Source organism: Coenobita brevimanus, chromosome 58 (assembly GCF_032717465.1).
Source record: "Coenobita brevimanus isolate Jiangsu-jjx chromosome 58, ASM3271746v2, whole genome shotgun sequence".
NCBI lineage: Eukaryota > Metazoa > Arthropoda > Malacostraca > Decapoda > Coenobitidae > Coenobita > Coenobita brevimanus.
Genome location: NC_137011.1, coordinates 18,992,574 through 19,006,275, shown reverse-complemented (window position 1 = coordinate 19,006,275; position 13,702 = coordinate 18,992,574). Strand labels below are relative to the sequence as shown.

General features: G+C 43.9%; 1 protein-coding gene across 1 annotated transcript in view; it reads left to right on the top strand.

Moving 5' to 3' along the window:
* The first annotated feature begins 5,774 nt into the window (after positions 1–5,774).
* Positions 5,775–13,702, top strand: part of LOC145402667 (uncharacterized) — a 98,079-nt gene continuing 90,151 nt past the window's right edge. The window contains exons 1-5 of the mRNA XM_080274649.1: positions 5,775–5,804; positions 7,218–7,349; positions 7,807–7,912; positions 12,777–12,883; positions 13,493–13,609. Of these exons, the coding sequence (XP_080130775.1) occupies positions 5,775–5,804; positions 7,218–7,349; positions 7,807–7,912; positions 12,777–12,883; positions 13,493–13,609 (492 nt within the window). The remainder of the gene's footprint in view (positions 5,805–7,217; positions 7,350–7,806; positions 7,913–12,776; positions 12,884–13,492; positions 13,610–13,702) is intronic.

Sequence of the window (13,702 nt, the reverse complement as noted above, 5' to 3'; positions counted from 1 at the left end):
AGGGGGGAGGGGCTGACTGATTAGTGAATATAATAAAAAAATGGCATCACAACTGCTTGGGTTGTATGTGCCGGACAACAAGGTAAAAGAAGAAAAAAAAATTCATATCAATACACAGTTGACGTTGACATGTAGAAGTAAAATACTTTAAATGATAACAGAATAATTCATTAAATACCAATTACCCCGAAAAGTGGTAGGAAGCCCACCTCCTGAAGAAAACTAAATATATCAATGAAATAGCCGTAGGCATCTCCAAGCATCGAGGGCAGATAGAAGGCACCATCCAACTCTCTATGCCTATGGAGGAATCTCTGATGTAGGTGCCCCAGACTTGGACACTCGACCAACAAGTCACGGACAGTAAGGGGAACGAGGCAATCATCACAATATGTTCCAGTCCCACCACACATCCTGAACCCATGTGTAAGCCATGAGTACCCAATGTGAAGCCGGACAACAACCATCTCCATTCCCTGAGGCATGGAGGGAAGAACCCTCGGCACAACCACTCTCACATTCTTACGAGCAACAGCGCCCCACAATCTCTACCAACAAGTACGAATCGTAGATTTCAAGGAAGATATAATATAGGACGTGCGAAGTGGGTAGTTGACAGGGAGGCATTGAGAAGATGCAGCTTTAGCTAATGTATTCACCCTCTCACTGCCCTCCACACCAGGTGCAGGAACCCAACATAATTGGACAAACTTACCACACCTCTTTATCAGGTAAAGCCACTAAAGAATGGCAAGTACCAGGGCATGAGTTGAATTACAGGGCTCAAGTACCAAAAGGGCACTTTGAGAACCATTAACAACCATAATAGAAGCCTCCTCATGTGTTAAAATCAGCTGAAGAGCCAAAACGACAGCAGTCAGTTCCACAGTAAAAATAGAGCAGTCTATAGGACGACTTCCTTCCCTTACAAGATCTGGGAAAACCACCCCAAACCTGACACCAGTGTCTATCTTTGGGCCATCTGTATATACAGGAACTGTGCCTCTGTGAATGGGTGAATGATCCATAAATAGCTGACAAAGAGCTAGAGAAGAGATAGAAGACTTGGTACCTTCAATATCACTGCATATGTGCACCCCTGGAAAGAACCGTGGGGTTGGACAGGACACCTATATCCCCCATAATGTGTCTCACTCTGTGCCCAAAGGGATGTGTGCAACGATGAAATCTTAATACAGTACTGAAAAAAAAAAAAAAACTGTTGTGACACACAAACAGCAGTGAGTGAGTCTGGAATATGTCTCACATAGTTCCAGCATACGTCTCACATGGTTCCAGTAATGAATGATCAGTGACTCGTATTGTAGATCTAGGGTAGGTATGCAAGCCTCATCCAACAAGATAAGAATTGGGGTTGGCCTGGAAATACCAGTAACAAGACGCAAACCAGCAAGACACACAGGATTGAGAATACGAAGCCACAGTACAATAGCAGAGGAGTACACCTTGCAAATGTAGGCAAGTTTAGATCCCACTTAGGCTTGATACAAGTGTATGAATGTCTTCCAATTAGCACCCCATGAGATGAGAGATGGTACCCTCAACAAATTCATTGCATGCAAACAAGATACACTTAGAAGTTTCAAATGTGAAGCCTAATTAAGACGACAGTCAAAAGTTAATCTTAAGCCAAGAAACTCGTACCCCTCCATGCACTGTAGCCAGCACCTGCTTAGAAATAAGTCAGGGTCAGGGTGAACCTGCCTTATTCTACAAAAATGCATAGTCACAGTATTGCTTGGGAAAAAAAAAAAAAAAAGCATCTCTGTTCCTCCCAGTTGGTGAACCTGTCCAGTGCTAGATGCACTTCCTTCTCAACTGCACACATCCATATTCGAGCAAACCATATGGATGGGTCATCCACAAAAAAGGGAAAAAGACATTCCACAAGCTGGGCCCTATTATGCCATTTATGGCAACAGCATATAGAATAAGACAGAGCACGCTCCCCTGTGGAACACCATTCTCCTGAACTTGAGGGACAGTGAGTGAGGAGCCCACGAGGACTTGAAATTTGTGATCTGACAAGAAGTCACTAAGGAATAATGACAGGCGGCGACACATCTCTGAATTGTGAAACTGACTCAGAATGATATGGCACTATGCTGTTGTATCCTTTTTTTGATCAAAGAAGACAGTCACAAGATGCTGTCGAGGTGCCTATAATTTTCTTCACTATCTTCCAGACCAGTGGTAATGGAGTAGACCAGGTGACAGATGAGACACAGGTTATCCATAAGGTGCAACATGAGTCTTTCAGAACCCACCGATAACAGGCATGAGCTTTCTTAAATTGAATTTAAAAGACAACATCTTTATTTTTCCTGTGTCTCCCACTTCCAGCTTTGTAGACTCTCCTGGCCAAAGAACACTGCTCATTCCAGCATAGCACGGATTTCCTACTAAACTGTCCAGACGTTCAAGGAATAGAGGAAAAACCAGCCTGATTTACAGTAGATGTAAAGTACTGTTGTGCATCATCAACACTCTGAAAGTAAGGAGCATAACAGACAAAATTACAGTGGTCCACAAACTCTGTCCAATCAGCCTTACCCAAACACCAGTGAAGGACACGCTCCACTGTCACAGTAATGCATGACTTCATTACTATCTATCTATCTATCTATTGCCAGACGCCTCAATCCCGTTTCGGGTGGCCACAAACAAATCGCCTCCAAGTCGCCCTGTCCCCCGCCATGTCACTGCCCTGCTCCCAACTCACACCCCCCTCTCTCATCTACCTCTCCACCCCATCCCTCCATCTCATCCTCGGCCTCCCCCTCCCTCTTCCCCCCTCCACCTCACTCACATACACTCTCTTCGTCAGTCTATCACCCTCCATCCTCTCCACATGGCCAAACCACCTCAGTGTGTTCCTCATAATGCTTCCTATCACATCCACATCCACACCACAACGCTCCTTTACATCCTCATTCGTCACCCTGTCTCTCCATGTGACTCCACAGGCTCCTCTTAAATAACTCATTTCCATTGCTCTCACTCTTGACTTGTGTCCTTCCAACAACGTCCAAGCTTCACTTCCGTACGTTAGAGTTGGTATCACAATACTGTCATGTAGTAACTTTTTCACTTCCATGCACACTTCCCTGTTTCTTATCACTGCTTTCAAAGAACCAGCAACCTTTCTTCCCTGCTGTACCCTTTCAAGCACTTCACCCTCCAAACCTCCATCCTTACTCATCACACTACCCAAGTACTTAAACGTACTCACATTTTCCAATTCCTCACCATCCAACCTCGTTGTACATTCACTGACTTCACCTCTCTCAAAGACCATCACTTTACTCTTCCCTACATTCATCTTTAGATTCCGTTTCTTACACACTCTCCCAAACTCATCCACCAAGCCTTGCAGCTCCCCTTCGTCTTCACTCAACAACACAGTATCATCTGCAAACAACAGTACAGGGAGTTTCCAAACACTATCCTCTCTCACCAGGGCCACTCCAACATCCACTACCCTACCTTGTACCTCTTTTATTACCCCATCCATGTACAGATTGAACAACCATGGAGACATGACACATCCCTGTTTCAACCGAATTTTCAAAGAGAAAAATTCACTTAGTTCACCATCCACATGCACTGCAGCCTTCGCACCATCATACATACTCTTCACAGCATTCAACAACTTCCCATCTACTCCATATATTCTTAACACTTTCCACAATCCTTGTCTATCCACCCTGTCATATGCTTTCTCCAAATCCATGAAAGCCAAATACAACTTCTTTCCCTTCTCTAGAAACTTTTCCACTAAAGATCTAAGAATGAATATCTGATCTACACAACCTCTTCCTTTCCTAAAGCCTCCCTGTTCTTCTCCAACTAATTTCTCTGTTCTTTCTCTAACTCTGTCAATAAGTATCCTACCATACACTTTTCCTATTATACTAAGAAGACAAATGCCCCTATGATTACCACACACTTCTTTTTCCCCTTTTCCTTTGTACAAGGGAATAATTATACCTGACTTTCAATCCTCCGGGACTCTACCTTCCTCCCAGGCCAATCTGCACATCTTCCACATCCATTCTACTACTATCTCTCCCCCATGCTTCAGCATTTCACCACACACTCCATCAATTCCTGGGGCTTTCCCTGATTTAACTTTCTTCATTGCTTCCACAACTTCTATCCTACTGATGTCTTCCTGTCTTCTCACCTCCCTCCTTCTCCCAGCCATTACCCAGCCACTTACACTCGCATTACTTCCATCCTCTATGTACAACAATTCCTTAAAGTGTCCTCTCCAACTGCTCACTTTTTCTCCCTTCTCCACTAGTAATCTACCATTTTTATCTTTCACCCCCCTTGCTAACTTCACTTCCACCCTGTCTTACTCTTTTCACCTCTTTCCAGAACATTTTCTTACAGTCCCTCCACTTTACACTCAAATTCCTTCCAAATTCCTCATCCACTCTCGTCTTACTCTCTCTTACTAATCTTTTCACCTCTCTCTTTCTTTCTACATATAACTCTCTCTTCTGCCTCTCATTACAATAGGGTAAAGATCACTACCATGCAAATCTGGCAAAGTCTGACAAGAAAGGTCCACCAAACAATCAGGGGAGACCAATGTAATGTCAAAAACAGATAAAGTACCGGTAGTCAGAAGAACCAGGTCTCAATCCTGAATCAAAGATGCCAGGAGATCATCACAGGAGTTAGGCAGAGTATCACCCTACAAAGCATGATGCCCATTTAGGTCACCTAGGAGAATAAATGGCCAAGGAGGTTGACAAATAAGGTGATCAAGATCAGCACGTGTAACAGGTACAGAGGGTAGTATATAAAGGCTACTATTATGTAAGTCCTCTCCAGGTGTAATTGAACAGCCACAACCTGTAGGGGGGACTGTACAGAAAATGAAATTAATGGAATTTCTGTACAGCACAGAATAACACAGCCTCCTTGAGAACCACAGTGTATATGAGGTGGTGAGTAGAAAGCTGTGTATCATATGCGAGCAGGAAGAGGCCTGCTTTCAAAGATAGTTTCCTGATGGCAGACACAGAAAGGGTAAAACTCTGACAGAAGCAGTTGAAGGTCCTCCCAATTGGCTCTGACACCTCTGCAGTTCCACTGCAGAGCAACATTTACTAGACCAGGCAAAGTTGATTACTTTAATCCATTTAGAGGTGCGGGACTGCATAGCCCCTGACAAGTGAGCAGGTTTGGACTGATGCTTAGGAAGACCCCGAGAAAGGGACTGCCAACCACCCGGAACCCACACATTGTGTCGACCATCTGAAAGCAAACGTGAGGACGAAGAAGAGAGTTTTACAGTACACTGCTTCTAGGTGGGAAGAACTGATTGCATGGAAGATGGCTGACAGGCCAGCCTAGGTGAAGTAGGGTGGCAAGTGCCACCACCAGAAGCTTCAGAAGTAGAGGCAGAGTCCACAGAACCATTTGGTGGAAATGAATTATCAACGATCCACACAACTTCATCCCCATGAGGGAGCCAACCCCTGGGAATTTACCAGCTTCACCCTGCACCTGGCTAGACTACTGAAACTCCATGGCAAGGGGAACAGCAAAGAGGTCTTTACAAGGTTCCACAACAGAACTTAGGTGGATGGTCCTCAGGCTCAGAGGATACTGAAGAGCCACACTGATCCTTTCCAGGTACAGATGGAACTTCAGGCATATTGGACAAATCGGGACAAGGAAACACACAACATGGATATCCGCCACCACCTCGGGAGTGGGCAACCCCTCAGCCACCGATGTGGAGACAGAAACAGTTTGAGAAGAGGGTGAGTGAGCACCAATCTTACATGTAATACTAGTCTTGAGGACAGCATTTGGCAAATCACCAGACAGAGAAGTGGGCACTGGAATGAGTCAAGGCAACTTCTGTGCGTAGGTCCTTTAGAAAGGACAGAAGCAAGTCTGGGCCCTCCTCTTATCTTCTAGAAATGAAACTTTCTCTTGTGTACGAATGGTCAAATCTCCTTTTTCAGTCAGTAGCAAGTAAAAATTCGAGAAGATGCAGCATGGGGACCCCCACAGTAATTGCATTTAACCCCTTGGCCATGACATTCCCTTTAAAAGGTCTGATCGACAGGCTGCACCATTCCGTTTAAAATCCACGAATTTATTTCAAAAGCTGCGCCCTGTATTTTGGCATGAGTACTTTGTGTGTCCATCCAATCACACTTAGGGTTGCCAGGTTGTCCTTTTAACATCCTCCACACCGCTTCACGCATTACCCAACCACGTGAGCCCAGTTTGCATCAGGAAGTCATGGCATCTACAGGTGGTTTGTGGCGTTTGCCCCAGCCCTGAGCTTTACGTGGTGTTACCAAGAAAAGAGGTGCTAGGGGTCGTATTGAACAGAAAAGGAAGTATGCACCTTCTAGTGACAGAGATTCTAGTGATTCTAGTGTGGAATATACTGTAAAACCTCTGAGAAAACATGCCAGCAAACCATACCCCAAGCAGCGCCAACCCCATGTTACACTAACGTGACTTTTACACATTCGTCAAGTTCTAGCCCCTCTGGAAAAGTGATTGAACATATCTAATTGACAGAGAGTAAGTGTAAGTGTAAGTGACTATAATAATAGGAAAATGATAGTTTCTGCTGTAGGCTATGCAAATATCTTTCATTGAGTTTAGCGTCATTTACTATTACTGGGTAGTTTTTCATGGTTTGGTATCACTCCAATGTAAATAAGTAATAGAGAGTAAGTGTAAGTGACTAAAATATAAGGAAAGTGAAAGTGTCTGGTGTATGCTAAGTAAATATCTTTCGTTGAGTTTAGCGTCATTTACGACTACTGAGTAGTTTTTCACAGTTCAATATCACACTATTTTGTTTTATAATATCTGTAAGATAATGAATTTGAAGTGCTAAGTGAATCATTCAAGATAATGCAAAGTGATGTGTATACTGGTGCGTGGTTGGAAAATGAAGTGTGCTGAGTGGCTGTGTGGTTGGTGGTGCGTGACAGACAGCTACAGCAGCCCCAAAAAAAACACCGAAAATGGCGGTGCTTCCACCTCTCTTTACGGCACCGTATGAGCATCTGAACATTCAGTGATGTGCTCATGGGTAAGATGAAAAGTTTCGCTTTCTTGTGCTTGCTTTATTTTGTTGTGTCGTGTATTAATATGAAAATTATTGCATTGAAAATGGGTAACTTTTGTGTTGATTGCTGCAACAGGGGTATCGTTCTCACCACCTTAAACGCAATCAGGGGGTTAAGGGGTCCTGGTCAGTAATTGGTGTGGCTCGGTTCGCTACAGGAGACACATACACAAGGAAAACCAGCCTGACAGTGGAAGCACCACTTTGGGTTTGACACATACAACTTCACAGGACGTGGCAGCCAACCAAGTTTCACAGAATCAGGCAATGTTAACTTGTCAAATGTCAGGAATGAGGTCGGAATTAAGGTCAGAACGCCATCTTTTTTCTTCTGCAGGTGCTCAACAGTCACCACACTAGATGACTGCTGTTCCTCCAACTGCTATCGAGTATCAGAAGAGGTCACGTGATAAAATGACATCCCACATAGGTTAAAGTGGTAACACACGAAACATCTGCACCAAAAACAGAAGTCAGAGCCATTAAATGGGAGTTTTCTTCTGGGAAGAACAACTCAACAAGGGTGCTTCCATCCCCTTGAAAAGAGATTTTAGGTTCTCTGCCACATGCACTAACAATGGCATGGAGCAAATGATAAATGTCAGTATCCAGCACTGACCTACCCACAGAGGAATTCAGCACTAGACATTTCGCATATGATGCAGGCACCGTATTGTCTGTGCCTAAACACAGAACTGCACGAGCCCGAAGTGAACACTCCCAAGTACCATTTGGATGCTGGGGTAATGAAGGACAGTTGTCGAGGGCCTAGTAAGGCTCTTTAGTAGCAATAAGGGGAGAAGCATCTGAAGATTGTCCCTAGGGAGAGATGCAGCGTCATTAGCATTTTTAATCAGACATGCCATCAACAGCAAACAAAACTTCACTTCCTCAACCCTCCACCCACAACTGAGACCAACAAGGGGAGGTCATTTGCCAGGGAAAACACCGCTGGTGACCCCAGAGGTAGTGAGATAGTATATGCAAGTAACCACCAAGGAACCAAGGGAAGGGTGACCCCAGAACAATAGGAGCCACCAGGCCCGTGAGTGCCCACTTGACCCTAGCCAACAAGTGACCAGCCAGTTGACATGATCGGGCTCCGACAGGTTGTCTGTCCAGCCAGAATAGGGGACAAAAGAGGTGTGTTGCTAGCTCCAAGGTGCATCATGCAGCATCACTCAACCCCTAGGACTCCCATTTCCAAGCATTATGGGACGCTATGCGTGGCAAAAATACGGGGAGGCAAAAGCCCCACCTAAAATGGAAGATGGACAGGGACGAGCAACATTGCCAGCAGGCCTCCTTTACCAGTGATGCAAGGAGAATGCTTGGTCCACGAGGCCAATAGATGCCGAACTCTACAAAGGTGGGCACGCCTCCCAAGTACTGTAGGTGGCACTGCCAGCCATGCCTCAAGCCTGGCCACCACATCAAGATGACCCTCCCCCCCTCCCTTAGTGCGGGAGAGGAGGGGGATGTTGTAGATTAACATTATGATATCTATTACATCATTGATATTGGGAAGAGACGATTATATTCAGCAGGAAATTGTGGTAGCTGTCGTGGTGATGGTGATGGCAGCTGTGATGATGACGATGGAGATGGTAGCTGTGGTGGTGGTGGTGGTAGCTATGATGATCGTGATGGTGGTGATTGCTGTTATGGTGATGGTAGAGGTCATGACATTGGTGGTGATGGTGGTGGTGGTAACTTCGGCGGTGGCGGTGGTGGTAACTGTGGTGCTTATGCTGGTGTTGATGGCAGCTATGATTATGGTGATGGTGGTGGTGGTAACTATGTTAGTGGTCATAGCTGTGATCATGGAAATGGTGGTAGGTTGTCAGAAACGGCTTTCCTTCGGGCAAGTGTGGTTCAGAGACATCTCTAATTTGGACAAGTAATAAGCGGCCTGACAGGGCCGCGAGGCACTTATTTGTTTTTAGAACATTTACACATAATTATTTTAGTAATATTGTTCCTAGAGTGGTGACGTGGTATTGATCTGTAGATGATGTTTTACTTATATCCTCTCTTAGATTAGATCTTGTAAAATAATGACGTTAGATACAACCAATTCTGTGACAAGTACCTTCGAAAGACCAGTACATAAATTATGTTGCTGTGTGCTTTCTTTTGTACTCCTTTGTTAGATAAAACCTATCATGCAACAAATAGCCCTGAAAGGTCCAGTATGTGTTTTGCAGTGTGCTTTCCCATGTACGTACTTTTTCCACAAATACGATCTATCCTATTACAAATACCCTATACCAGACCAGTAAATCTACTGCTGTGTGTTTTCCTTTGTAATCTTTAGTACAGTCATGCTACCCTCTCCCCCTTGCTTTCATCAACCCTCCCCACCGCACTACCTTTCCCCACGCCACTATACCCTCCTCCAACCCCCACCCTCTCACAGCCCAGTCTTACAAGTTTCCTTTTCACTGATTGTCTACACGAAATTTTATTTTTTCACACAACCTGTTGGTCTTCTTCGTACTTGCTATGAACATCCGTTTAAGGCATATGTGTGTAAATTATTACGATTTTACATGTTGTGTACTCGTAATACACAAAGAAAAAGTTTATGAGAGCTGTTGGCAGGTGCGATCAGCATTCTATCTGGAATAAGCCCTGTCCTACCACAGATAACTATATTCCTAACTCAGACCAACGCTCTCCCTACCCTCCTTTCCTAGTGTGTGTGTGTGTTAGTGTGTGTGTGTGTGTGTGTGTGTGTGTGCACTTGACCAACTTCTGCATCATGTGGATCTGGCCTAGGGAATATTGTGAGGTCTTTACACTTTTCACCTGGCCTCAAGATCGAGGTCGAGATGTGAGCGACCTGTAGAGGGCGGGGCCAAGGTCAAGGCTGAGAACCTGAAAACGAGGCCAGGCCATACTTGGTAGGTGGGGCACTGGACATTGGAGTGCCTCTAATGTGAGACGGTAGCGTGTGAAAATTTCTTTTTCTGTTGTTTGCTGGTGATACCGTATTGTTATGTGAAAATGAATGTGAGCTACAAGGCTTGTGGAATAAGTTTTGAAGGGTATATAGGAAACAATATATATGTGGATGTCGATAAGAGTAAATTTATGGTCTTTGAGAGAAAGGAAATCGCGGCATGCACAGTGATGCTGGACGGTGAAAAAAATAGATAATGCTGGTGCATTCAGGTTCTTAGGTAGTGTGGTGATGAGTAAGAATGGAAATTTAGAGGATGACGTGCTTGAATGGGTGCGACAGATAAGAAAGGTTGCTGGTCCATTGAAAACAGTCATGAAGAATAGGGAAATGAGCAAAGAAGTAAAAAAAAAAAGAAAGGCGCTGCATGAAAGTCTTGTGATCCCCACTCTGACATGCGGAAGTGAAGCTTGGACCCTGTTGAAAGGAATCAAGCCAACAATGAGAGCTGAAGAAATGAATTTTTTGAAAGGAGTGTGCGGAGTTATATAGAAAGATTAAGAGACACATGGGGAAGTAAGGCAGCGTTTTGGTGCCGATATGTATGTACCTAAATATGCGAAGAGAAATACTTTGAGATGGTTTGGCCATGTGGAGAAGATGGAGAATGTGAATTTAACTACATGACGAGTATAGATGAGTGATGTGGAGGAGGAGAGGAGGAGCAGGAGACCAAGAGTGAGATGCAGGGATTGAGTGGATAGACATTTTATGAAAGAGGGAAGTGTGAGTTGGATGGAATGCAGCCAAATGGCGGAGGACAGGAAGACGTAGAGACAATTTATGTGAGGCCACGTCTTACGGGATTAAGGAGTCTAACAATAGATAGACATAGATAAAACTTAAGATGGAGAGATGTCTATTTTGGGCTTGGTTAAAGTGAAGACAGTAAAGTTTGGAACTTCAGACATAATGCATTCTCACCAAGGTTACTAGTAGCAGTCCAGTGAATTGGAAAGGCTGTCATTTTGCTACATTAGTTTGGAACCAGGGACGAGTAACAGTAACACTACAACCAACAACAGCAGTATATTTAACATTCTTATGCTGAAGTGTTGTTGTAGATGGGTTACTTTGTGACGCTGAGGGGTTAACACTACAACCAACAACAGCAGTGTATTTAACATTTTGAAATATGTTGAAACATTGTTGTACATGGGTTACTTTGTGACAGAAGAGTAATTATTAATATTCTTGATATTCATTTATTGCTTGACTATATATAGAGAAAGAACAGAGAAATTAGTTGGAGAAGAACAGGGAGGCTTTAGGAAGGGAAGAGGTTGTGTAGATCAGATATTCATTCTTAGATCTTTAGTGGAAAAGTTTCTAGAGAAGGGAAAGAAGTTGTATGCGGCTTTCATGGATTTGGAGAAAGCATATGACAGGGTGGATAGACAAGGATTGTGGAAAGTGTTAAGAATATATGGAGTAGATGGGAAGTTGTTGAATGCTGTGAAGAGTATGTACGATGGTGCGAAGGCTGCAGTGCGTGTCGATGGTGAACTAAGTGATTTTTTCTCTTTGAAAGTTGGTTTGAAACAGGGATGTGTCATGTCTCCATGGTTGTTCAATCTGTACATGGATAGGGTAATAAAAGAGGTACAAGGTAGGGTAGTGGATGTTGGAGTGGCCCTGGTGAGAGAGGATAGTGTTTGGAAACTCCCTGTACTGTTGTTTGCAGATGATACTGTGTTGTTGAGTGAAGACAGAGGGGAGCTGCAAGGCTTGGTGGATGAGTTTGGGAGAGTGTGTAAGAAACGGAACCTGAAGGTGAATGTAGGGAAGAGTAAAGTGATGGTCTTTGAGAGAGGTGAAGTTAGTGAATGTACAGCGAGGTTGGATGGTGAGGAATTGGAAAATGTGAGTACGTTTAAGTATTTGGGTAGTGTGATGAGTAAGGATGGAGGTTTGGAGGGTGAAGTGCTTGAAAGGGTACAGCAGGGAAGAAAGGTTGCTGGTTCTTTGAAAGCAGTGATAAGAAATAGGGAAGTGAGCATGGAAGTGAAAAAGTTACTACATGACAGTATTGTGATACCAACTCTAACGTACGGAAGTGAAGCTTGGACATTGTTGGAAGGACACAAGTCAAGAGTGAGAGCAGTGGAAATGAGTTATTTAAGAGGAGCCTGTGGAGTCACGTGGAGAGACAGGCTGACGAATGAGGATATAAAGAAGCGTTGTCGTGTGGATGTGGATGTGATAGGAAGCGTTATGAGGAACACACTGAGGTGGTTTGGCCATGTGGAGAGGATGGAGGGTGAAAGACTGACGAAGAGAGTGTATGTGAGTGAGGTGGAGGGGGGAAGAGGGAGGGGGAGGCCGAGGATGAGATGGAGGGATGGGGTGGAGAGGTTTATGAGAGAGGGGGGTGTGAGTTGGGAGCAGGGCAGTGAAATGGCGGGGGACAGGGCGACTTGGAGGCGATTTGTGTGTGGCCACCCCAAACGGGATTGAGGCGTCTGGCAATAGATAGATAGATAGACTATATATAAAACATGCATTATGGAATGGTATATAGCTTGAAGTAGAATACCACGTTAATATATCTGTCTGTCAGAAGAATTTGCTCATTCTCATATTCAATGAACTCCAAAAGGTACGATACACTTATTATTGAGGGGACATAGTTATTGGGATATTTAAAAAACGAGCACTGCCTTATCATAGATGGGAGTACATATAGCTCTGGAGACGTGGATGCACTGAACGCCTTCTTGGGAGCCACGCCACTGCACGGAGACTTCGTTATCCTTATCATGCAGAGAAGCCAATCGGTAAGGACTTCAAGGGACACATTAACACTGATGGTGGTTTAATTTCAGTTTATTCTTGCTACTTCGAAAAAGACATTATTTAGCGCAAGGGAGACTTCTAGTAATGGAAACCTTTAAAAAGGCTGTATCTAGTCCCTTCAGATTGAAATGTCTCTCTTGACCTGAATACCTGTATAAATTACCTCCGCCTGTCATTAGAAAAACACTTTTTTTGTATAAGTAAGGTAAATTTACTGTCTTTTCACTTACAATTATTATTCTTTAAATTAGCCTATTATTTTTAAATTTAGTCTAACATTCGCGTCCTCTCCTGAAATCTATCCATAGCTAACATAACATTTTTCTTGGTTGCTGATTATAATTACATCTCTTTCATTGATTTCTACTTCCATGTAGATACATGCATTACTCTGTTCGTATATTCTGGCGTGCTCAATGCTTACACCTATTGATACACGAATTACCGCAGGTTTCTTTGGGCAAAAACTTTTACAATTGTCGTGACTGAAAAAGTTCTGCAAAGTACTGACAGCAGTGAAAGCAAGTTTTGTCTCAACGACCTACTTCTATTAAACTGAATTACATGAACCGTCATATTTTGTTTACTAGTCTGTGCGTGTGGATGAGGTTGCAGCACCATGGGGAGTTTCTGTGTTTGAGGTGGCGGTGGATGGCCAGGACGCTAACGTGACACAGTTCTCGCGGGTGGCCAGTCAGGTTGGCAAGGTAGGTAATTCATGTTAGAGCTAGGCACGGTAGGTCACTCTCAGATTACTGCTAAAATGAGTTGGTCAGTGAACCATCCTCTACTCATCCTCA